General features: G+C 40.0%; 1 protein-coding gene across 3 annotated transcripts in view; it reads left to right on the top strand.

Annotated features, from left to right (window-relative positions):
* The window catches only part of Start1 (Steroidogenic acute regulatory protein-like), a 205624-nt gene that overhangs the window by 128127 nt on the left and 52214 nt on the right, over window positions 1-25283 (top strand). For all 3 annotated transcript variants that reach the window (XM_071664913.1, XM_071664911.1, XM_071664912.1), the window contains one exon: window positions 7146-7204. In XM_071664913.1, the coding sequence (XP_071521014.1) occupies window positions 7146-7204 (59 nt within the window). The remainder of the gene's footprint in view (window positions 1-7145; window positions 7205-25283) is intronic.

Raw genomic sequence — 25283 nt, 5'->3', positions numbered from 1 at the left:
GAGAAACAGAGGAAGAATGCTTGGAATGGTGTATGCGAGGGAGGCATGTTAGGACATGGATAAGTGGAGACTCTTTAGCCATGGCCACAGCTTGATGGGAGTTCCCAAAGGGAATTGATGTCAGAGATATAGATAGATAGATAGCAAACACATTCATATACGAGTCCAATCCTTCTCTCAGGTCATTCATATATATCAAGAAGAGCAGATGTCCTGAAACATATCCCTACAATATACCACTGGTAACCTTAGCTCCTAAGATATGTGTTCTTTGTTCCCTCCCACTGAGATAGTAATCTGCCCATTGAAATAGTCTTTTCTTTACTCCTACCCAAAGATCCAGCTTCTTTACCTACTCACCGCCGTAGTCTTGCAGTTGAGTTTCAGAAAATCCACCTAGCTTTGTCTTTAATAGAAACAGAGCTTATGCTCTTTAAATAATCTAAAAGGTTCATTACACATGATTTTCTTCTGAAACCATGCTATTTTTCACAAGGTTCACATTTTCTTGTTTGAGAAATGTATTTAGCTGTACAATTTCAGAGAGGTACATAGAAATCAAAGAGGATCATTACACATGATCTTTCCCTAAAACCAAGCTGTCTCTCAATGAGATAGTTTCTTCTTTGGAAGTAGTTATCCATATCCATTTTGCTTATCCTATTAAGTACTTTAAAGACCATGCTCATCTGTGAGAGTGGTCATGCAATCAATACACCCTTTAAATATTCTTTATTAAGGTCATAATGTCTCACAGGCTTTAAAAAATGTATCATTGCGGGTTCATTTTTCATGAGAGAAAGCATTCCTTTGTTCAATGGAAATGCAATAACCTCTCCTTAACATCCACCAATAGGTCTGTCTAGTCTTTAACTAAGGGCTTCACTAACAACAACTGTCGCTTCACCTTTCCTTTACTTTTTCAATCCGACAGCATTATAGCTGTCTCTCCCATAGACAAGGCAACTCACTTTGGTTTTTGTTTCTCCTCGAACTCTGCCTTGGATGAATCAAACACTCCTTCACCCCCAGATGCTCGTCTTACTAATCCCATGCCCCTTCCCTTAATCTCTTTTCGGACTGTCCAAAATGCACTTCTATCTCTCTATACAACCAGTGCTCATGGTCCTGACGGCATCCATTCTTTTGTATTGAGAGGATGTGTCTCTGAACTTGTACTTTTGCTTGCTCATCTGTTCTGTTTCTAAACCAGAACTTTTCCTTCTTGGTTGTATGTGTTGGCACACCCCATCCCTAAGAGAAGTGACTGTTCTTACCCCCTTCTAATTAATGTCTTTTTTCTTTGACATCTACCATTTCCAGAGTCTTTGAATTCCTTCTCAGCACCATACCCTAAGGCATCTTTAATCTCAGTCTCTTTTCAGATCACAAGTATGGCTTCCATAAGTTGAGATCCACTGATCATATTCTTTCCTGCCTTACTAATGTGTGATCATCATCTCTAAAAGATTTCGGAGGATCCTGTGTAATTACCCCTAATATATCAAAAACTTTTGACTAGGTATGGCATTGGTGTCTCATCTCTAAGCTCTGCTTTTTTGGCTTTCCTCCCTCACTGTGCTCCCTAATATTTTTGGCCCTCTCTGGCTGATCTGTGTCCATGGTTGTTGATGGATCAGCCTCTCCCCTTTTCTCCAGCAACATTGGTGTCCTTCAAGGTTCTGTCCTGCCTCCTATGCTTTTTCTCCTTTTTATCTATGATTTCCTTAATTTTTAAGTAATGGAGTGCATTCTTATGCAAATGACTCAACACTGCATTCATCCTCTCCTTTAGTTCTATTCCTTCTTCTCTCACTCACCAATAAACTCTGATTTGGACAGGATCTCACAATGGGGTAAATGAAATCTTGTTAAGTTCAGTGCCTTCAAGACCCATTTTCTGCCCACTTTCCTATTTAAAATTCCTCACAACTTTTCCCTTCTTCATTGGTTCTGTAATTCAACCTCCCAACTCCATGGACATTCTTGGTATTACTGTAACATCCACTCTATCTTGGAAGCCCTGTCCCTAAGAAACTGGGAGTCCTGTTTTATGTGGAAATTTCATTGCTTCTGAACAGGTGTTCTGTTTATACAAAGGATTGATTTGTCCTTGTATGGAGTACTGCTCTCATATCTAGTGTGGTTTTAGCTCTGCAACTTATTTGATAGAGTTGAGTTGAAAGTGGTCTGACTTGTCAGTTCTCCAAGGCTAGCTTCAAAACTTAACCCACTTGTCTTATGCTGCATTGTTGGTTTACTTTCTCACTTATGTTGGTATTACTTTAGTTTTTTGCTCCTGAGAGTTGGTTGCTTGTGTGCCCCAACCACTAGCTAGACCACTCAGTACTCAGCAAACTGCAGAATATCACAATTACTGTGTGGCTGTTGGCAACTCAAGGATGGACTGTTTTGATGATTGTTTCTTTACTTACACCTCAAAGATTTGAAACCCTAGCCTATCCTGTCTTTCTCAATAACTATGACATGACTCTTCAGAAGGCAGGCTTTTCACTTCCTCCAAAAGTTTGTGAATACTTTCCTTTGTGTCTTCATTTTTCCTTTCATTAACCTCTCATTATTTCATTAGGGTCCATCTTTGATGTGGACTTTTGTCCATGACTGAAGCATCCAACATAAAACACAAAAAAAAGAATGACCACAATAAATCTAAGCTGTTCATATTACAATGAGAATATCTCTTCAAAAGTGTATTTCCACCATTACATTGACTGAAAACTTGCAGAAATTTTGTAGTTTCATCATAGTGTACTAAAAAGTATGAAAGTGAGACCTGAAAGTTAAGTGAGTTGCCATTGCACATGTTTTATCATTTATTTAACCTTTACCAAAATATATGTTATTGATTATATTTGTTTTACCGTATGTGTTAAATCAGTTCTAGCCATAATCAGTGTGATTCACTGATTCTATGTACATAACAGCAAAACTAATAGTTTGAAGAATTACCAGCCATACCAGTCAGATGCAGTGCTGTCAAGGTCAGATGGGCACTGGGAACACTGCCTCCACTTTAGCTAGAAAACCACATGTCTCACTTTGGTCAATTTTTGATGATAAAAGAGCCATTGACTTTCAAATTGCTCTCCACTTGATCTGAAGATAGGTCATCATTCTCAGATAATTCTCAGAATTAAGTTGAAAGCCATTTAGTCTCCTTCTTAGGAAACTCATGAAAATGTACCCTCATTAGGATGGCTGGAGGATGACTAACTGTGAGGAGAAATTATTATTCATTACCCCCTCAGCAACCACCCATGCTTGGTGCACAGCCTTGTAATTGAAATGTGAAATGTGATGCATGAATATCCAGCTAGAGGCATCACTCAGCTCACATAGATATCTGTTTGAAGCATTAAGGGTTTATAGGTGGGTATGAAGTTTGCCATCTACCATTCCCTTGGCACTGCACCTTTCTCTAATGAACATAATGACATATCAAGTGGTTTGTCAGTTGTATCTGCACACATCTTAAACACTTACTGTATGGACTGTATTGAGGAACTCCATCTGGACCGTGAGCCTTATATGAGACTACCCAATTCTTTCATCTATTTCCTTGCGCTACCTCGCTAAAATGGGAGACAGCGACAAAGTAAAATAAAGAATAATATTATAAACCCAATAGTATTCTATTCATGTCTTTTCAATTATTCCGATGCTTTATAAGATCTTGTCATTCCATCTCACTGGTGTTTGGGCTGTAGTATGTAACTGTGAAAGAAGTTTTGAACTTCTCATTCAGTTCCTCGCATATCTTTGCATCATCCTCCACAGCTGCTCCCTCTTAATCTATAGCCTTACTAGCAGCCCTTTAACTGACTCTTTACTCCTGTTGAATTTACTGAACATTTTGTATTGCTTCTTGTCCATGATATTCTTTTCAAAGTTTCTTAGTTCCTCCTTCCCAATCTTGCTCATTCCTTGTTTTCTTATGCCTTTCAATTGCCAGTTATCTAGGATGCTCCCAGTCTCTTACATGTTTTGGCTAAGCTCCTTTACTTTTTGACAGTGTTTATGGATTCACTTGTCCCTCTTTCTTAACCTTTATGGTGTGTTTAATGATTAAGCTACCCATGTTACCTATTTCATTTAAAATTTCTCAGGACTCTTCACCACAGTGACCTGGTTCTTTGCAATTTAGATACTTTTACCAATTTATGTTTCCATGGAAATTGTTGAGTTCTGGGTAGTCTTTATGAGTACCCTCCCCTTTAAGTCTGGTTTCATCTCTGCTTTTTTTTGTCCCCATTTACCTCTTGATTACATTTCAGTATTACCTGAGCACTTTTTATAATTGGTGTATCTTATATGATATTCTCAAGTTCTATACTACTGTTTGTGAGGATAAGTTTTAGTAATATTGGTGTATCAGTCCTGATCGTAGTGTGCTCAGTGACATGCTTGAATAGGAACGTTTCCGACATACACTCTTCAGAAATTAACTTGTCACTATGATTCTCTGTTTCCTCATGAATCCAACTTCCCATGTCAATTTCTTTGTACAGTAAATCCTCTATGATCCGTAATTCAATCTTACGAAATGTTCAGAACAGTGCATTTTTTAAATTTTGGTTGGCAACCCTTCGTTATCCAGAAAAAATAGAAAATTACAAGATACTTAAAGTTTAGATAGTGCACAAACCACACCTCAGCAATTAGTGTACTCAACACCAGTTGTCTTGTAGTGCTGGTGATTGTTTACCATCTCCCATATACTTTCTGGCATGGTTTTGTGTGCTGGTCTTGCAAAGTTTTGTATTTTGTGCACCTGGATTACTATTGTGGACAGTGACCCCTTTCCAGCTATGTCAGCAATGGCCTGACAGCTCCTCAAAGCCATTTGCATCTTGCATGAAGTACAAGAGGAACATTTTGAGCCTTGAAAAGAAGATGGAGTTTTGCAAGAGATTAGCTAATATATGAAAAATCCTCAAATAAGCAAAAATTTTGTTATTTGAAATGGCTGATTCCCACAAGCATTTCAGATAACAAAGGTTTTATTATAATTGAAATCCACAAATATTAGTACTTTACTATCTTCAAAAAAAGTTTATTACTTCATATATCATTTTGATTGTTTCTTTATTGTTATCCTTGCATGTTTTTTCTGGTTTATTAAGATTCTTCTGAATATGTATTATCAACATCATTGTGCACTTATTTTCTACAATTATTCTTCTTTTTATGAAATGTCTAAATGGGCCATCTCTCTAATATTTCTCGAAACTTAGGAAACTTTCTCTTATTAATCATCCTTCTCTGATGAGATCTTATCCCTTCACATAGTTTTGTCTCTACAGCAACAACATTAGTTGCATTTTCTTTAATTCATTCCTTGAATTTCAGCTGTTAGCCATTTACTGCTAGTCCTTATGCATTTGTATACTTAATTTGCCAGGTACACTCAGTAAACTTATGCTGCACTTCTGCAATTCAAACATTCACTTTTTTCCTCCTTTGCTTTTATAAAGTCTTTATGGCTAGTACTATATTGGCAATCTGCTGATCCTTAGGCACCTTACCTTGAGCCATACATAGCTAACCAACCAAGCCATAAGTAACCAATAAGTAATTCAATTGCAACGCTATCCACTTCAGCCACTTTGCCACACTTCATTTTATGCAAGGCTTTCACAACCTCTTCTCTTTTCATCAGTCCACTTACCATGACTCTTATTTTGCATACCTCACCAACTCTTCTTTTTTCACCAAACTATTTACCATGACTATTTTTCATACCTCCTCTTGCTGCAAAGAGGGCAGTAGAGAGTTATGGTGAATGAGTATCAGCTAACTTCAGGAAGAATAAAAAAATGTTTTTGAAAGAGGTTGATGGTGTAAGAAAGATAAGAGAGCAAATAGGAGGAGCATCAGTGAAGTGGGCATATACAGAAAGGGATAGCTGGCAGAGATAAGGTGAAGAGGAAATGGAGTGAGCGTTTTGGAGGACTGTTGAATGCGTTTGATGCTAGGGTGACAGATATGCGGTGTTTTGTACGAGGAGGTATGCAAAGTGAGGGATTTATGGAAAGTGGTCTCATGAAGAGAAGAGGTGTTAAAAGCCAAGTGATAAATGAAGTATGGCAAAAAGAATAGAGTAGATGGGATTTCAGTATAAATTTCTTAAGAAAGGGGTTTGTGTTGTTGACTGGTTAGGTAGAATTATCAGCGTATGTATGAAGTGTGAGAAGATTAGCAGAATGCCTTAATAGTGCCACTATATAAAGGCAAGGGGAAGAAAAGTAAATGTGTTGCTGGTAAGTTGTATAGGAGAATGGTGATTGAGAAGGTGGTGGCATGCATAAAAGATCAGAGTGGGGAAGAATAATAAGGTTTCAAGAGTAATAGAGGATTGTGGATCTGGTGTTTGCTTTGAAGAATATGTGGGTGAACTACTTAGAGAATCACAAGGATTTGCAAGTGATGCTTATGGACCTGGAGAAAGCATGTATTAGGGTTGAGATACTTTGTGGAGGATGTTAAGAATTTACAGTGTTGGAGGAAAGCTGTTAGATGTCGTGAAGAGTTTTTACCAAGAGAGTAAGGCATGTGTGCAAGTAGGAGAGAGGAGAATTAGCAGCATGTCCAGGTGAAGGTGAGTCTATGCAAGGGGTGTGTGATGTCCCCATGGCTGATTAATCTATTTACGGATTGTGTGGTGAGGAAGGTGAATGCAAGGGTTTCGAGGAGTTCTGGGACTTGGTAGGTGAGTCATTTACTGTTTGATGTTACAGCACTGGTAGCATACTGAAGTGATAAACTGCAGTTTTACCTTCCCACTAATCATTGCTTCCACATACCTTGGCTTTTTCAAAGCTTGTGGTACTTTCCTTTGTTAAACTAATAATACTCTTACCACCCATCTCTCCGAAACATAAGAGGCTTGCTATTCCTCCTATCTCAGTGTCCTCCTTTAGTGTCCATAACAAAAGTAGTTAACATTTTACATAAGTACTACTGATTCAGCTAACATTATCTGTGATAGCTTCCACAGTGTTCCTCCTCGGTTCACTAATGCATCTTAGTAAAGAAGAAAAGAAAGATCAAAGTGGTGGTGTTTTAGATTATTATTTTCATGAAATCTTTGGATATGTATGTTGACCAAAGATTTCATGTTTCAGGGTCAGATGAAGAAGATGAAGAAGCTGCTCAGAGCTGTCAGAGAAAGTTATCTCCTCAAGTGAGTTTTACTTATACTAATGATTCACTATTTTGAAAATACATCTATTTTTATAGTGTTTCCTCTTGGCTCAGACATTGTTCATTTCATCATAACAGGATTGTTTTGATAAGATACCTATTACAGTGCTAACCTTAAAGTCATGGAATAGTTTGAGCTTAAAGGATATGGGGTGATTATCTAGTGTAGTTAAAACAGCTGAAGTCTGACATAGAATGCACCACTACCTTAACAAGAGTTTCAGGTGCCCAGCAACTGTTTTACCTTGGGTACCCAGTGAAAGTGCCCAGGGTTAGGAAAAATAGTATGGGCTTGTTCTAGTTATGATCATGGTGGATAGCAGCTTCAGCACCATTTAGGTCAAATGTCCTAAACTAGTATGGTAAGATGGGTATTGTGCTTTGTATTTTGAGTTGTGAGTTATGATGAAATGATTTTTATACCCGTTTGAATGAACAGAGTTTTGCACTCTAAACAGTAGTCCAGAAATCTGGCTTTTTATTAAAAGTAAAGATGATGGTTCAAGAGAAGCTTGCAATAGCTAAGGAGGTTCACTTAACTCTGGTTTTTGACTGCTGCTATCAGATTCTTCTGGCATTGCTAGTTTGATAAGGGTGAGTTAACATTCATTGGTCATGCACCCAATCCCTTTGCTTTATTATTTGATATTCTCATTCCTGATATGTTGCTTGGTAATGACGGAATTTTTCCCTTGCTATGAGGTGAAAATTGAATGGAATAGGCTAGCAGTGAAATGTTTTATTTCCTCAAGAGCCATGTAGGGTAGTTTGTCTCAGAACAATACTTATTACATGTTAAAACTGCATGTTACACATGCTTTCACTTAAGGTCATACTTTAGATTGTGTGCAGGGTAGTACCATGATTAGCAGCAAGCCAATTACTTGTAGGAAAACTTCATTGTTCAAAATTTAATTTCTTTGGATTGATTTAGAAATTTTGTTTTCAGTAGGGGTCATCCAGTTATTTTGTTAATAAGAAATAAATGTTCAAGATATTTTGGTCAGGATAGCCTCACACCTGCCCACAATTTTCTTATTACCAGTTACATGATTTTAAATGTGGTTGCATATTAGATTTTAACTACCTGTCCTCATATTTTCATAAAAGCCAGACAGGTAGGTTATTCACTTTCAGTGACCCCCAACCATGCTAGTTGGCCAGCATTTGGACTAATGTTGCAGCCTCTTCAACCCATTTTATGTGCTACCAGGCAAGTGTTTCAGCTGGTGAGAGCCTGCTTTTTATGGTTGTGGACATCAATTTTTTGAGTCTCTTTTGGCAATAACATTGTCTGGCAACTCAGATGTAGTAAACATGTAGTACATACCATTATTTCTGGATGTGGATAGGGAGTTGTGGTTTTGGTGCATTACATATGACAGCTAGAGACAGAGTGTGAATGAATGTGGCATTTTCTGTCTGTTTTTCTGCGTTACCTCGCTGAAGCGGGGGGTAGTGATTGCTGATTTCTCTGGGTTAGTGTAGCAACGGGAATGGATGAAGGCAAGTAAGTATGAATATGTACATGCATATATATGTCTGTTTATATGTATGCATATGTTGGGAGGCAAGTTGTTAGAAGCAGTGAAAAGTTTTTATCGAGGGTATAAGGCAAGTGTATATGTAGGAAGAGAGGAAAGTGATTGGTTCTCAGTGAATGTTGGTTTGTGGCAGGGGTGCGTGATATCTCCATGGTTGTTTAATTTGTTTATGGATGGGGTTGTTAGGGAGGTGAATGCAAGAGTTTTGGAAAGAGGGGCAAGTATGCAGTCTGTTGTGGATGAGAGAGCTTGGGAAGTGAGTCAGTTGTTGTTCGCTGATGATACAGCACTGGTGGCTGAATCATGTAAGAAACTGCAGAAGCTAGTGACTGAGTTTGGTAAAGTGTGTGAAAAGAAGAAAGTTGAGAGTAAATGTGAATAAGAGCAAGGTTATTAGGTACAGTTGGGTTGAGGGTCAAGTCAGTTGGGAAGTAAGTTTGAATGGAGAAAAACTGGAGGAAGTGAAGTGTTTTAGATATCTGGGAGTGGATTTGGCAGCGGATGGAACCATGGAAGCGGAAGTGAATCATAAGGTGGGGGAGGGGGCGAAAATTCTGGGAGCGTTGAAGAGTGTGTGGAAGTCGAGAACATTATCTCAGAAAGCAAAAATGGGTATGTTTGAAGGGATAGTGGTTCCAACAATGTTATATGGTTGCGAGGTGTGGGCTATGGATAGAGTTGTGTGGAGGAGGGTGGATGTGCTGGAAATGAGATGCTTGAGGACAATATGTGTTGTGAGGTGGTTTGCTTGAGTAAGTAATGTAAGGGTAAGAGAGATGTGTGGTAATAAAAAGAGTGTGGTTGAGAGAGCAGAAGAGGGTGTTTTGAAATGGTTTGGTCAGATGGAGAGAATGAGTGAGGAAAGATTGACCAAGAGGATATATGTGTCAGAGGTGGAGGGAATGAGGAGAAGTGGGAGACCAAATTGGAGGTGGAAAGATGGAGTGAAAAAGATTTTGAGTGATCGGGGCCTGAACATGCAGGAGGGTGAAAGGCGGGCAAGGAATAGAGTGAATTGGATTGATGTGGTATACCGGGGTCGACATGCTGTCAGTGGATTGAACCAGGGCATGTGAAGCGTCTGGGGTAAACTATGGAAAGTTCTGTGTGGCCTGGATGAGGAAAGGAGCTGTGGTTTCGGTGCATTATTACATGACAGCTAGAGACTGAGTGTGAACGACTGTGGTCTTTGTTGTCTTTTCCTAGCGCTACCTCACACACATGAGGGGGGAGGGGGTTGTTATTTCATGTGTGGCGAGGTGGTGATGGGAATGAATAAAGGCAGACAGTATGAATTATGTACATGTGTATATATGTCTGTGTGTGTATATATATGTATACATTGAGATGTATAGGTATGTATATTTGCGTGTGTGGACGTGTATGTATATACATGTGTATGTGGGTGGGTTGGGCCATTCTTTCGTATGTTTCCTTGCGCTACCTCGCTAATGCGGGAGACAGCGACAAAGCAAACTAAATACATATAAATAAATATATTCCTATGAGTCCACGGGAAAAATGAAACACAAAAAGTTCCCAAGTGCACTTTCGTGTAATAATCACATCATCAGGGGAGACACGAGAGAAATATAACAGTCAGTTGATATACATCGAAGAGATGAAGCTAGGACGCCATTTGGTAAACATGTGATTGTCCAAAACATAAAACGAGCGTTCATAAACTTATCAATTTACAAATCTTATCAACAATAAAGCTATCTAATTTGTATCGACCATCACTAATATTAAGATTATAATTCTTTGTGTATTTAATGATAGAAGATTCAATGATATTTCTCTTGGTGTTAGAGTTAGAGTTAATAACTGAGATGGTGTTACTCCACTCAATGCAATGATCATAGTTTTTAACATGATTAAACAAGGCATTTGATTCGTGTCCCGTTCTTATACTATATTTATGTTGCGTAAGAAAGAATACTTCCCACGCATTCCTCATGTGTCGTAGAAGACAACTAAAGGGGACTGGAGTGGGGGGGGGCCAGAAACCCTCCCCTCCTTATATTTTAACTTTTTAAAAGGGGATTTCTAAAAGGGGAAACAGAAGAAGGAGTCAGGCGGGGAGTGCTCATCCTCCTCGAAGGCTCAGATTGGGGTGTCTAAATGTGTGTGGATGTAACCAAGATGAGAAAAAAGAGAGATAGGTAGTATGTTTGAGGAAAGGAACCTGGATGTTTTGGCTCTGAGTGAAACGAAGCTCAAGGGTAAAGGGGAAGAGTGATTTGGGAATGTCTTGGGAGTAAAGTCAGGGGTTAGTTAGAGGACAAGAGCAAGGGAAGGAGTAGCACTACTCCTGAAACAGGAGTTGTGGGAGTATGTGATAGAGTGTAAGAAAGTAAACTCTAGATTGATATGGGTGAAACTGAAAGTTGATGGAGAGAGATGGGTGAGTATTGGTGCATATGCACCTGGGCATGAGAAGAAAGATCATGAGAGGCAAGTGTTTTGGGAGCAGCTGAATGAGTGTGTTAGTGGTTTTGATGCACAAGACCGGGTTATAGTGATGGGTGATTTGAATGCAAAGGTGAGTAATGTGGCAGTTGAGGGAATAATTGGTGTACATGGGGTATTCAGTGTTGTAAATGGAAATGGTGAAGAGCTTGTAGATTTATGTGCTGAAAAAGGACTGATGATTGGTAATACCTGGTTTAAAAGCGAGATATACATAAGTATACATATATAAGTAGGAGAGATGGCCAGAGAGCGTTATTGGATTATGTGTTAATTGATAGGCGCATGAAAGAGAGACTTTTGGATGTTAATGTGCTGAGAGGTGCAACTGGAGGGATGTCTGATCATTATCTTGTGGAGGCGAAGGTGAAGATTCGTAGGGGTTTTCAGAAAAGAAGAGAGAATGTTGGAGTGAAGAGAGTGGTGAGAGTAAGTGAGCTTGGGAAAGAGACTTGTGTGAGGAAGTACCAGGAGAGACTGAGTACAGAATGGAAAAAGGTGAGAACAATGGAAGCAAGGGGAGTGGGGGAGGAATGGGATATATTTAGGGAATCAGTGATGGATTGCACAAAAGATGCTTGTGGTTTGAGAAGCTTGGGAGGTGGGCAGATTAGAAAGGGTAGTGAGTGGTGGGATGAAGAAGTAAGATTATTAGTGAAAGAGAAGAGAGAGGCATTTGGATGATTTTTGCTGGGAAAAAATGCAAATGAGTGGGAGATGTATAAAAGAAAGAGACAGGAGGTCAAGAGAAAGGTGCAAGAGGAGAAAAAGAGGGCAAATGAGAGTTGGGGTGAGAGAGTATCATTAAATTTTAGGGAGAATGAAAGGATGTTTTGGAAGGAGGTAAATAAGGTGCGTAAGACAAGGGAGCAAATGGGGACTTCAGTGAAGCGGGCTAATGGGGAGGTGATAACAAGTAGTGGTGATGTGAGAAGGAGATGGAGTGAGTATTTTGAAGGTTTGATGAATGTGTTTGATGATAGAGTGGCAGATATAGAGTGTTTTGGTCGAGAAGGTGTGCAAAGTGAGAGGGTTAGGGAAAATGATTTGGTAAACAGAGAAGAGGTAGTAAAAGCTTTGCACAAGATGAAAGCCGGCAAGACGGTGGTTTGGATGGTATTGCAGTGGAATTTATTAGAAAAGGGGGTGACTATATTGTTGACTGGTTGGTAAGGTTATTTAATGTATGTATGACTCATGGTGAGGTGCCTGAGGATTGGCGGAATGCTTGCATAGTGCCACTGTACAAAGGCAAAGGGGATAAGAGTGAGTGCTCAAATTACAGAGGTATAATTTTGTTGAGCATTCCTGGTAAATTATTTGGGAGGGTATTGATTGAGAGGTTGAAGGCATGTACAGAGCATCAGATTGGGGAAGAGCAGTGTGGTTTCAGAAGCAGTAGAGGATGTGTGGATCAGGTGTTTGCTTTGAAGAATGTATGTGAGAAATACTTAGAAAAGGAAATGATTTGTATGTACCATTTATGGATCTGGAGAAGGCATATGATAGAGTTGATAGAGATGCTCTATGGAAGGTATTAAGGATATATGATGTGGGAGGCAAGTTTTTAGAAGCAGTGAAAAGTTTTTATCGAGGATGTAAGGCATGTGTACGTGTAGGAAGAGAGGAAAGTGATTGGTTCTTGTGAATGTAGGTTTGCGGCAGGGGTGTGTGATGTCTCCACGGTTGTTTAATTTGTTTATGGATGGGTTGTTAGGGAGGTGAATGCAAGAGTTTTGGAAAGAGGGGCAAGTATGAAGTCTGTTGTGGATGAGATAGCTTGGGAAGTGAGTCAGTTGTTGTTCGCTGATGATACAGCGCTGGTGGCTGATTCATGTGAGAAACTGCAGAAGCTGGTGACTGAGTTTGGTAAAGTGTGTGGAAGAAGAAAGTTAAGAGTAAATGTGAATAAGAGCAAGGTTATTAGGTACAGTAGGGTTGAGGGTCAAGTCAATTGGGAGGTGAGTTTGAATGGAGAAAAACTGGAGGAAGTGAAGTGTTTTAGATATCTGGGAGTGGATCTGGCAGCGGATGGAACCATGGAAGCGGAAGTGGATCATAGGGTGGGGGAGGGGGCGAAAATTCTGGGGGCCTTGAAGAATGTGTGGAAGTCGAGAACATTATCTCGGAAAGCAAAAATGGGTATGTTTGAAGGAATAGTGGTTCCAACAATGTTGTATGGTTGCGAGGCGTGGGCTATGGATAGAGTTGTGCGCAGGAGGATGGATGTGCTGGAAATGAGATGTTTGAGGACAATGTGTGGTGTGAGGTGGTTTGATCGAGTAGGTAACGTAAGGGTAAGAGAGATGTGTGGAAATAAAAAGAGCGTGGTTGAGAGAGCAGAAGAGGGTGTTTTGAAGTGGTTTGGGCACATGGAGAGGATGAGTGAGGAAAGATTGACCAAGAGGATATATGTGTCGGAGGTGGAGGGAGCAAGGAGAAGAGGGAGACCAAATTGGAGGTGGAAAGATGGAGTGAAAAAGATTTTGTGTGATCGGGGCCTGAACATGTAGGAGGGTGAAAGGAGGGCAAGGAATAGAGTGAATTGGAGCGATGTGGTATACCGGGGTTGACGTGCTGTCAGTGGATTGAATCAAGGCATGTGAAGCGTCTGGGGTAAACCATGGAAAGCTGTGTAGGTATGTATAATTGCGTGTGTGGACGTATGTATATACATGTGTATGGGGGGGGCCATTTCTTTCGTCTGTTTCCTTGCGCTACCTCGCAAACGCGGGAGACAGCGACAAAGTATAAAAAAAAGAAAAAGGGCCATATGAGGGTATTCCCTCAAAGGCCCAGTCCTCTGTTCTTAACGCTACCTCGCTAATGCGGGAAATGGCGAATAGTATGAAAAAAAATATATATATATATATATATATATATATATATATATATATATATATATATATATATATATATATATATATATATATATTTTTACCAAACTCAGTCACCAGCTTCTGCAGTTTCTCACATGAATCAGCCACCAGTGCTGTATCATCAGCGAACAACAACTGATTCACTTCCCATGCTCTCTCATCCCCAACAGACTTCATACTTGCCCCTCTTTCCAAAACTCTTGCATTTACCTCCCTAACAACCCCATCCATAAACAAATTAAACAACCATGGAGACATCACACACCCCTGCCACAAACCTACATTCACTGAGAACGAATCACTTTCCTCTCTTCCTACACGTACACATGCCTTACATCCTCGATAAAAACTTTTCTCTGCTTCTAACAACTTTCCTCCCACACCATATATTCTTAATACCTTCCACAGAGCATCTCTATCAACTCTGTCATATGCCTTCTCCAGATCCATAAATGCTACATACAAATCCATTTGCTTTTCTAAGTATTTCTCACATACATTCTTCAAAGCAAACACCTGATCCACACATCCTCTACCACTTCTGAAACCACACTGCTCTTCCCCAATCTGATGCTCTGTACATGCCTTCATCCTCTCAATCAATACCCTCCCATATAATTTACCAGGAATACTCAACAGACTTATACCTCTATAATTTGAGCACTCACTCTTATCCCCTTTGCCTTTGTACAATGGCACTATGCACGCATTCCGCCAATCCTCAGGCACCTCACCATGAGTCATACATACATTAAATAACCTTACCAACCAGTCAACAATACAGTCACCCCCTTTTTTAATAAATTCCACTGCAATACCATCCAAACCTGCTGCCTTGCCGGCTTTCATCTTCCGCAAAGCTTTTACTACCTCTTCTCTGTTTACCAAATCATTTTCCCTAACCCTCTCACTTTGCACACCACCTCGACCAAAACACCCTATATCTGCCACTCTATCATCAAACACATTCAACAAACCTTCAAAATACTCACTCCATCTCCTTCTCACATCACCACTACTTGTTATCACCTCCCCATTTGCGCCCTTCACTGAAGTTCCCATTTGCTCCCTTGTCTTACGCACTTTATTTACCTCCTTCAGAACATCTTTTTATTCTCCCTAAAATTTAATGATACTCTCTCACCCCAACTCTCATTTGCCCTTTTTTTCACCTCTTGCACCTTTCTCTTGACCTCCTGTCTCTTTCTTTTATACATCTCCCACTCAATTGCATTTTTTCCCTGCAAAAATCGTCCAAATGCCTCTCTCTTCTCTTTCACTAATACTCTTACTTCTTCATCCCACCACTCACTACCCTTTCTAATCAACCCACCTCCCACTCTTCTCATGCCACAAGCATCTTTTGCGCAATCCATCACTGATTCCCTAAATACATCCCATTCCTCCCCCACTCCCCTTGCTTCCATTGTTCTCACCTTTTTCCATTCTGTACTCAGTCTCTCCTGGTACTTCCTCACACAGGTCTCCTTCTCAAGCTCACTTACTCTCACCACCCTCTTCACCCCAACATTCACTCTTCTTTTCGGAAAACCCATACAAATCTTCACCTTAGCCTCCACAAGATAATGATCAGACATCCCTCCAGTTGCACCTCTCAGCACATTAACATCCAAAAGTCTCTCTCTCGCACGCTTGTCAATTAACACGTAATCCAATAACGCTCTCTGGCCATCTCTCCTACTTACATAAGTATACTTATGTATATCTCGCTTTTTAAACCAGGTATTCCCAATCACCAGTCCTTTTTCAGCACATAAATCTACAAGCTCTTCACCATTTCCATTTACAACACTGAACACCCCATGTATACCAATTATTCCCTCAACTGCCACATTACTCACCTTTGCATTCAAATCACCCATCACTATAACCCGGTCTCGTGCATCAAAACCACTAACACACTCATTCAGCTGCTCCCAAAACACTTGCCTCTCTTGATCTTTCTTCTCATGCCCAGGTGAGTTTGGTAAAGTGTGTGGAAGAAGAAAGTTAAGAGTAAATGTGAATAAGAGCAAGGTTATTAGGTACAGTAGGGTTGAGGGTCAAGTCAATTGGGAGGTGAGTTTGAATGGAGAAAAACTGGAGGAAGTGAAGTGTTTTAGATATCTGGGAGTGGATCTGGCAGCGGATGGAAGCATGGAAGCGGAAGTGGATCATAGGGTGGGGGAGGGGGCGAAAATTCTGGGGGCCTTGAAGAATGTGTGGAAGTCGAGAACATTATCTCGGAAAGCAAAAATGGGTATGTTTGAAGGAATAGTGGTTCCAACAATGTTGTATGGTTGCGAGGCGTGGGCTATGGATAGAATTGTGCGCAGGAGGATGGATGTGCTGGAAATGAGATGTTTGAGGACAATATGTGGTGTGAGGTGGTTTGATCGAGTGAGTAACGTAAGGGTAAGAGAGATGTGTGGAAATAAAAAGAGCGTGGTTGAGAGAGCAGAAGAGGGTGTTTTGAAGTGGTTTGGGCACATGGAGAGGATGAGCGAGGAAAGATTGACCAAGAGGATATATGTGTCAGAGGTGGAGGGAGCAAGGAGAAGAGGGAGACCAAATTGGAGGTGGAAAGATGGAGTGAAAAAGATTTTGTGTGATCGGGGCCTGAACATGCAGGAGGGTGAAAGGAGGGCAAGGAATAGAGTGAATTGGAGCGATGTGGTATACCGGGGTTGACGTGCTGTCAGTGGATTAAATCAAGGCATGTGAAGCGTCTGGGGTAAACCATGGAAAGCTGTGTAGGTATGTATAATTGCGTGTGTGGACGTATGTATATACATGTGTATGGGGGGGGGTTGGGCCATTTCTTTCGTCTGTTTCCTTGCGCTACCTCGCAAATGCAGGAGACAGCGAGAAAGTATAAAAAAAAAAAAATATATATATATATATATATATATATATATATATATATATATATATATATATATATATATATAGGGGATAGGGGAGAAAGAATACTTCCCACGTATTCCCTGCGTGTCGTAGAAGGCGACTAAAAGGGAAGGGAGCGGGGGGCTGGAAATCCTCCCCTCTCGTTTTTTTTTTTTTTTTAATTTTCCAAAAGAAGGAACAGAGAAGAGGTCCAGGTGAGGATATTCCCTCAAAGGCCCAGTCCTCTGTTCTTAACGCTACCTCGCTATCGCGGGAAATAGCGAATAGTATGACAAAAAAAAAAAAAAAAAACAATATATATGTATGTGTGTGTTTGTGAAACATGCTGCTTCATGTGTGGCGGGGTGGCAGTGGGAATGAATAAAGGCAGCAAGTATGAATTATGTACATGTGTGTATATGTATATGTCTGTGTATGTATTTATATGTATACGTTGAATTGTATAGATACGTATATGTGCAAGTATGGATATGTATGTATATACACGTGTATGTGGGTGGGTTGGGCCATTCTTTCGCCTGTTTCCTTGCGCTACCTCGCTGACGCGAGGACAGCGGCTAAGTATAATGAATGAATAGATAATGACATATATATATATGTGTGTGTGTATATGAGTGGATAGGCTGTTCTTCGTCTGTTTCCTGGTGCTACCTCGCAGATGTGGGAAACGGCAATTAAGTATAATAGATGATGAATAATATACTAAATTATGATAAACTGATATATTGCAAATTTGCATGTAAACCAAAAAGCTTTTGAGTGTATCATCATCATACATCATATACCTGACCTGTCATAGAAGAGATTTGATGGAGGGGAAAATATATATTTCAACCATAGTATGCATAAAGGATCAGTGAAAGATATAGACTCTTGGGATCACATTTTTTGCTTGTTGGAGTAGATGTTCTTGCACTTCTCTAGCACTGAGGAACTGACTACTGCAGATCTCCCACTTGTCATTAACAATGGAGAATGATTGTCCTACTTTAGAAATCCAAACTTTCACATTCATCAAGGATGTGTAGCCCGTATATAATTGGAGAGCATATAAAGTTTCTTTGCCAAATATTTAGTTTCATGGACCTCTGTGGTGTAGTGGTTAGCCTCGCAAACTATAACGCATTCACGTGTCACCTGGGGTGAGTGCATAAGTTCAAATCCTGGTTGCAGCAGTCGGTCCTCAGTCAACCTACATATTTATCATCCTCTAATGGTTGTTAAATGAAATGGATATCTAGTTTAGGTGGCTTTGAATTGGGAATTCGGTCATCTGTGCCATATCAGATAACATAGTAAAAAAAAAGATAATTTTAATCAAATAAGTCCTGTAAATAAGCATTTGAATTATCACAATTAATATATTTCTTGATAATTCACTGTATATTTGTTTAGGATATGTTGGCCAGAAGAAGCATTATATGCAAGCTGTACATATTTTATGTTATTGTTTCAATTATGGAAGCCTTACCTTATGTTGTATTCCAACACTGAAACATAAAAGTTATTTTTTTCTGAGAAATTTGCTGTTTCAACATAACTATTTAGCACATACGGTCTGTTTTTCAAGCTTATTATGATTCTGGGGTTGAAATGTTGTTTAGGGGTAATTTTGTCCTGTAATTAAGCATTCAGATGATTGCATGGTTAAGATATTACGTGAATAATTGCTTCACATTAAATTGGTATCTCTTGGCCTAAGCCTTTCATTATCTTACATTCTGCTTCTGAAAGGAAAAGCTTTTTGGCCAGAAAGATATCTTGAACTTGCAGAAACCTGCATTTTTATGTTATTTCTTTTAGGAAAATGTATATGCTTCAATCATGAATATGATTCTGTGTTTGATATATTGTATAGGGGCCATTACATCTTGTAATTAAGCATTTACATGATGATTACTTGTTTAGAATATTAATGGTTATATGCTCCTTTTTTTTTGGTGTGTGTTGGCTGGAGGAAGCACTATGAAGTATTGTACATTATATTTTGTGTATATAATCATTTCATTTATCCCTGGGGATAGGGGAGAAAGAATACTCCCCTCATACTCCCTGCGTGTCGTAGAAGGCGACTAAAAGGGGAGGTAGCAGAGGCTGGAAATCCTTCTCTCTTGTTTTTAATTTTCCAAAAGAAGGAACAGAGAAGGGGGCCAAGTGAGGATATTCCCTCAGAGCCTCAGTCCTCTGTTCTTAACACTACCTTGCTAATGCAGGAAATAGCAAATAGTATGAAAAACAAAATTCATTATGTACTTTCAAATTTTGACCTGAACTTTTTTATGGTGTAGAAGTGGTAGACCAAAGTGGAGGTGGAAGGATGGAGTGAAAAAGATTTTGAGTGATCAGGGTCAGAACATACAGGAGGGTGAAAGACATGCAAGGAATGGAGTGAATTGGAATGATGTGGTATACCGGGGTCGACGTGCTGTCAGTGGATTGAACCAGGGCATGCGAAGCGTCTGGGGTAAACCATGGAAAGTTTTGTGGGGCCTGGATGTGGAAAGGGAGCTGTGGTTTCGGTGCAATACACTTGACAGCTAGAGACTGAGTGTGAACAAATGTGACCTTTGTTGTCTTTTCCTAGTGCTACCTCGTACGCGCATGGGGGACGAGGGGTGCCATTTCATGTGTGGTGGGGTGGCGACTGGAATGGATGAAGGCAGCACCAAACAAAAAGATCCCAGTAATGCCTCATTCCTTCTCCAGCAGCATCATGGGATCTTGACAACATTTCTTGCTAGGATCCTATGGTGCAGTAGCAGGATGGATAAGGCATTGCTGGGATCCTCGAGAAGAGTGCAAAGCAAAGCATTTTGGTGAGGAAGTTGTAAATTATGAAAAACATGATGCTCTGTAAACCATTATTAGAAGTATAAGACATTCAAATGATTAACAAAAGTGACCTAAAATGCACAGTGCCTAGCTGCATAAATTATGCAAATAGAATATTAGGATTCATAGCTAAATATATGTTGTAAAATGAAGGATACAGTATGCTCTCTTTTATAGTACACTGGTCAGACCTCATTTGGGACCTGTTGTTCAGTTTTGGTCAAAGATGATCAAAGATAAAGGAAATCTAGAATGAATTCAGAGAAGGGCAACAAAACTAATCCCGTTTCTCAGAAATAAGCATCATAAAAAAGATTCAGGGAGAGAAAGTTATTATCTATAGAAAAAAAAAAGTGCAGACTCCAAAAGTTTTAAACACACTAAATAATTTTAACATTATATCATATGAACATTATATCATAACATTATATCATAAGAACACACGAGGACGGCGCCGGCCCATAAGACAGAGGACAAGAGGAAGGAAGCTACGAACAGCTACGGAGGCCGAGGATACAAGAGATGGACGAGACCCTAGAGACTCGTCTCAGCATGGGAAAAGCTGATCTACCTGTGTATGCCCCTACAGAATTTAGAACCATTGCAACACAAACCTCGCCAGGTGGTAGAGTGACCCGCAGTGTATCGAGACAGACTTCCCCAGAACTTTTTAAAGGGGAAGTAAATGTTTATAGTTGTGTTACTGGAGTGATAGTTTTCATAAATGGTGCTCTGACAAGAAGATAGTGAAACTGGAAAAGAATGTAGCGTAGACATTGAAGCTTATTCTTCCATTGAAATGTGAACAAATGGAGCATTTTTTTTCAAAGTGATAGAGATGGAAAGCAAAAAGGTGTTTTTCATGAATGTACTGGAAAACTTGAGGTCCAGATAAACTTTTGGTCTGTCAAGACTTTATTATGGTGGATGACCAACTACCTACCCTCATGTATCCAAGATATGGTTGTACTTTGTGTAGTGAAGACAATTGAGAAACATCATAAGCCAATATTCCAGTTTCATGATAGAGAAGATATGGACCAGGCAGTATGATACAGTGGTTAAATTGAAGAAAACTACTATTGGCGGTTGTGTAAATAAATTATACATTTCCCTTTGCCATAGCGAGAGGTTGAACCATTATGTGACATTCATTTTTTATTTCATTTCCAGCTAGAAGTTTCAGTTTTCTAAATTATTTCTTACCTTTTTCATATATATATATATATATATATATATATATATATATATATATATATATATATATATATATATATATATATATATATTATTCCCTGGGGATAGGGGAGAAAGAATACTTCCCACGTATTCCCTGCGTGTCGTAGAAGGCGATTAAAAAGGAAGGGAGCGGGGGGCTGGAAATCCTCCCCTCTCATTTTTTTTTTTTTTTTTCCCCAAAAGAAGGAACAGAAAAGAGGGCCAGGTGAGGATACTCCCTCAAAGGCCCAGTCCTCTGTTCTTAACGCTACCTCGCTTTCGCGGGAAATGGTGAATAGTATGAAAAAAAAAAAAAAAAAATATATATATATATATATATATATATATATATATATATATATATATATATATATATATATATATATATATATATTATCCCTGGGGATAGGGGTGAAAGAATACTTCCCACGCATTCCTCACATGTCGTAGAAGGCGACTAGAGGGGACGGTAGCAGGGGGCCAGAAATCCTCCCCTCCTTGTATTTTAACTTTCTAAAATGGGAAACAGAAGAAGGAGTCATGAGGGGAGTGCTCATCCTCCTCGTAGGCTCAGATTGGGGTGTCTAAATGTGTGTGGATGTAACCAAGATGTGAAAAAATGAGAGATAGGTAGTATGTTTGAGGAAAGGAACCTGGATGTTTTGGCTCTGAGTGAAATGAAGCTTCAGGGTAAAGGGGAAGAGTGGTTTGGGAATGTCTTGGGAGTAAAGTCAGGGGTTAGTGAGATGACAAGAGCAAGGGAATGAGTAGCAGTACTCCTGAAACAGGAGTTGTGAGAGTATGTGATAGAATGTAAGAAAGTAAATTCTAGATTAATATGGGTAAAACTGAAAGTTGAAGGAGAGAGATGGGTGATTATTGGTGCATATGCACCTGGGCATGAGAAGAAAGATCATGAGAGGCAAGTGTTTTGGGAGCAGCTGAATGAGTGTGTTAGTGGTTTTGATGCACAAGACCGGGTTATAGTGATGGGTGATTTGAATGCAAAGGCGAGTAATGTGGCAGTTGAGGGAATAATTGGTATACATGGGATATTCAGTGTTGTAAATGTAAATGGTGAAGAGCTTGTAGATTTATGTGCTGAAAAAGGACTGGTGATTGGGAATACCTGGTTTAAAAAGCGAGATATACATAAGTATACGTATGTAAGTAGGAGAGATGGCCAGAGAGCGTTATTGGATTATGTGTTAATTGACAGGCGCATGAACGAGAGACTTTTGGATGTTAATGTGCTGAGAGGTGCAACTGGAGGGATGTCTGATCATTATCTTGTGGAGGCGAAGGTGAAGATTTGTAGAGGTTTTCATAAAAGAAGAGAGAATGTTGGGGTGAAGAGGGTGGTGAGAGTAAGTGAGCTTGGGAAGGAGACTTGTGTGAGGAAGTACCAGGAGAGACTGAGTACAGAATGGAAAAAGGTGAGAACAAAGGAGGTAAGGGGAGTGGGGGAGGAATGGGATGTATTTAGGGAAGCAGTGATGGCTTGCGCAAAAGATGCTTGTGGGATGAGAAGCGTGGGAGGTGGGTTGATTAGAAAGGGTAGTGATTGGTGGGATGAAGAAGTAAGATTAATAGTGAAAGAGAAGAGAGAGGCATTTGGACGATTTTTGCAGGAAAAAATGCAAATGAGTGGGAGATGTATAAAAGAAAGAGACAGGAGGTCAAGAGAAAGGTGCAAGAGGTGAAAAAGAGGGCAAATGAGAGTTGGGGTGAGAGAGTATCATTAAATTTCAGGGAGAATAAAAAGATGTTCTGGAAGGAGGTAAATAAAGTGAGTAAGACAAGGGAACAAATGGGAACTTCAGTGAAGGGGGCTAATGGGGAGGTGATAACAAGTAGTGGTGATGTGAGAAGGAGATGGAGTGAGTATTTTGAAGGTTTGTTGAATGTGTTTGATGATAGAGTGGCAGATATAGGGTGTTTTGGTTGAGGTGGTGTGCAAAGTGAGAGGGTTAGGGAAAATGATTTGGTAAACAGAGAAGAGGTAGTAAAAGCTTTGCGGAAGATGAAAGCCAGCAAGGCAGCAGGTTTGGATGGTATTGCAGTGGAATTTATTAAAAAAGGGGTGACTGTATTGTTGACTGGTTGGTAAGGTTATTTAATGTATGTATGACTCATGGTGAGGTGCCTGAAGATTGACGGAATGCATGCATAGTGCCATTGTACAAAGGCAAAGGGGATAAGAGTGAGTGCTCAAATTACAGAGGTATAAGTTTGTTGAGTATTCCTGGTTAATTATATGGGAGGGTATTGATTGAGAGGGTGAAGGCATGTACAGAGCATCAGATTGGGAAAGAGCAGTGTGGTTTCAGAAGTGGTAGAGGATGTGTGGATCAGGTGTTTGCTTTGAAGAATGTATGTGAGAAATTCTTAGAAAAACAAATGGATTTGTATGTAGCATTTATGGATCTGGAGAAGGCATATGAAGAGTTGATAGAGATGCTCTGTGGAAGGTACTAAGAATATATGGTGTGGGAGGCAAGTTGTTAGAAGCAGTGTAAAGTTTTTATCGAGGATGTAAGGCATGTATACGTGTAGGAAGAGAGGAAAGTGATTGGTTCTAAGTGAATGTAGATTTGCGGCAGGGGTGTGTGATGTCTCCATGGTTGTTTAATTTGTTTATGGATGGGGTTGTTAGGGAGGTGAATGCAAGAGTTTTGGAAAGAGGGGCAAGTATGAAGTCTGTTGGGGATGAGATAGCTTGAGAAGTGTCAGTTGTTCGCTGATGATACAGTACTGGTGGCTGATTCATGTGAGAAACTGCAGAAGCTGAAGCTGGTGACTGAGTTTGGTAAAGTGTGTGAAAGAAGAAATTTGAGAGTGAATGTGAATAAGAGCAAGGTTATTAGGTACAGTAGGGTTGAGGGTCAAGTCAATTGGGAGGTAAGTTTGAGTGGAGAAAAACTGGAGGAAGTAAAGTGTTTTAGATATCTGGAAGTGGATCTGGCAGCGGATGGAACCATGGAAGTGGAAGTGAATCATAGGGTGGGGGAGGGGGCAAAAATCCTGGGAGCCTTGAAGAAAATGTGGAAGTCGAGAACATTATCTCAGAAAGCAAAAATGGGTATGTTTGAAGGAATAGTGGTTCCAACAATGTTGTATGTTTGCGAGGCGTGGGCTATGGATAGAGTTGTGTGCAGGAGGATGGATGTGCTGGAAATGAGATGTTTGAGGACAATGTGTGGTGTGAGGTGGTTTGATCGAGTAAGTAATGTAAGGGTAAGAGAGATGTATGGAAATAAAAAGAGCATGGTTGAGAGAGCAGAAGAGGGTGTTTTGAAATGGTTTGGCACATGGCTCTAGAGAATGAGTGAGGAAAGATTGACCAAGAGGATATATGTGTCGGAGGTGGAGGGAACGAGGAGAAGTGGGAGACCAAATTGGAGGTGGAAAGATGGAGTGAAAAAGATTTTGAGTGATAGGGGCCTGAACATGCAGGATGGTGAAAGGCGGGCAAGGAATAGAGTGAATTGGATTGATGTGGTATACCGGGGTCGACGTGCTGTCAATGGATTGAATCAGGGCATGTGAAGCGTCTGGGGTAAACCATGGAAAGTTCTGTGGGGCCTGGATGTGGAAAGGGAGCTGTGGTTTCAGGCATTATTGCATGACAGCTAGAGACTGAGTGTGAACGAATAGGGCCTTTGTTGTCTTTTCCTAGCGCTACCTCACACACATGAGAGGGGAGGGGGATGTTATTCCATGTGTAGCGAGGTGGCGATGGGAATGAATAAAGGCAGACTATGAATTGTGTGCATGTGTATATATGTATGTGTCTGTGTGTGTATATATATGCGTACATTGAGATGTATGGGTATGTATATTTGCGTGTGTGGATGTGTATGTATATACATGTGTATGGGGGTGGGTTGGGCCATTTCTTTTGTCTGTTTCCTTGTGCTACCTCGCAAACGCAGGAGACAGTGACAAAGCAAAATAAAATGATAATAATGTATGTGTCTCTGTATGTGTGTGTACGTATATGTATGTATACGTTAAAATGTATAGGTATGTATATGTGCATGTGTAGGCTTATATGTATATACGTGTGTGTGCGAGTGGGTTGGGCCATTCTTTCGTCTGTTTCCTTGCACTACCTCTCTAACACAGGAGACAGTGACAAAGTATGATAAATAATTTTTTTTTATTATACTTTGTCACTGTCTCCCGCATTAGCGAGGTAGCGCAA

This window comes from Panulirus ornatus, chromosome 9 (genome assembly GCF_036320965.1).
Source record: "Panulirus ornatus isolate Po-2019 chromosome 9, ASM3632096v1, whole genome shotgun sequence".
Taxonomy (NCBI): Eukaryota; Metazoa; Arthropoda; class Malacostraca; order Decapoda; family Palinuridae; genus Panulirus; species Panulirus ornatus.
Note: the sequence above shows the minus strand (reverse complement) of the source record. Positions and strands in the feature narration are given on the sequence as shown.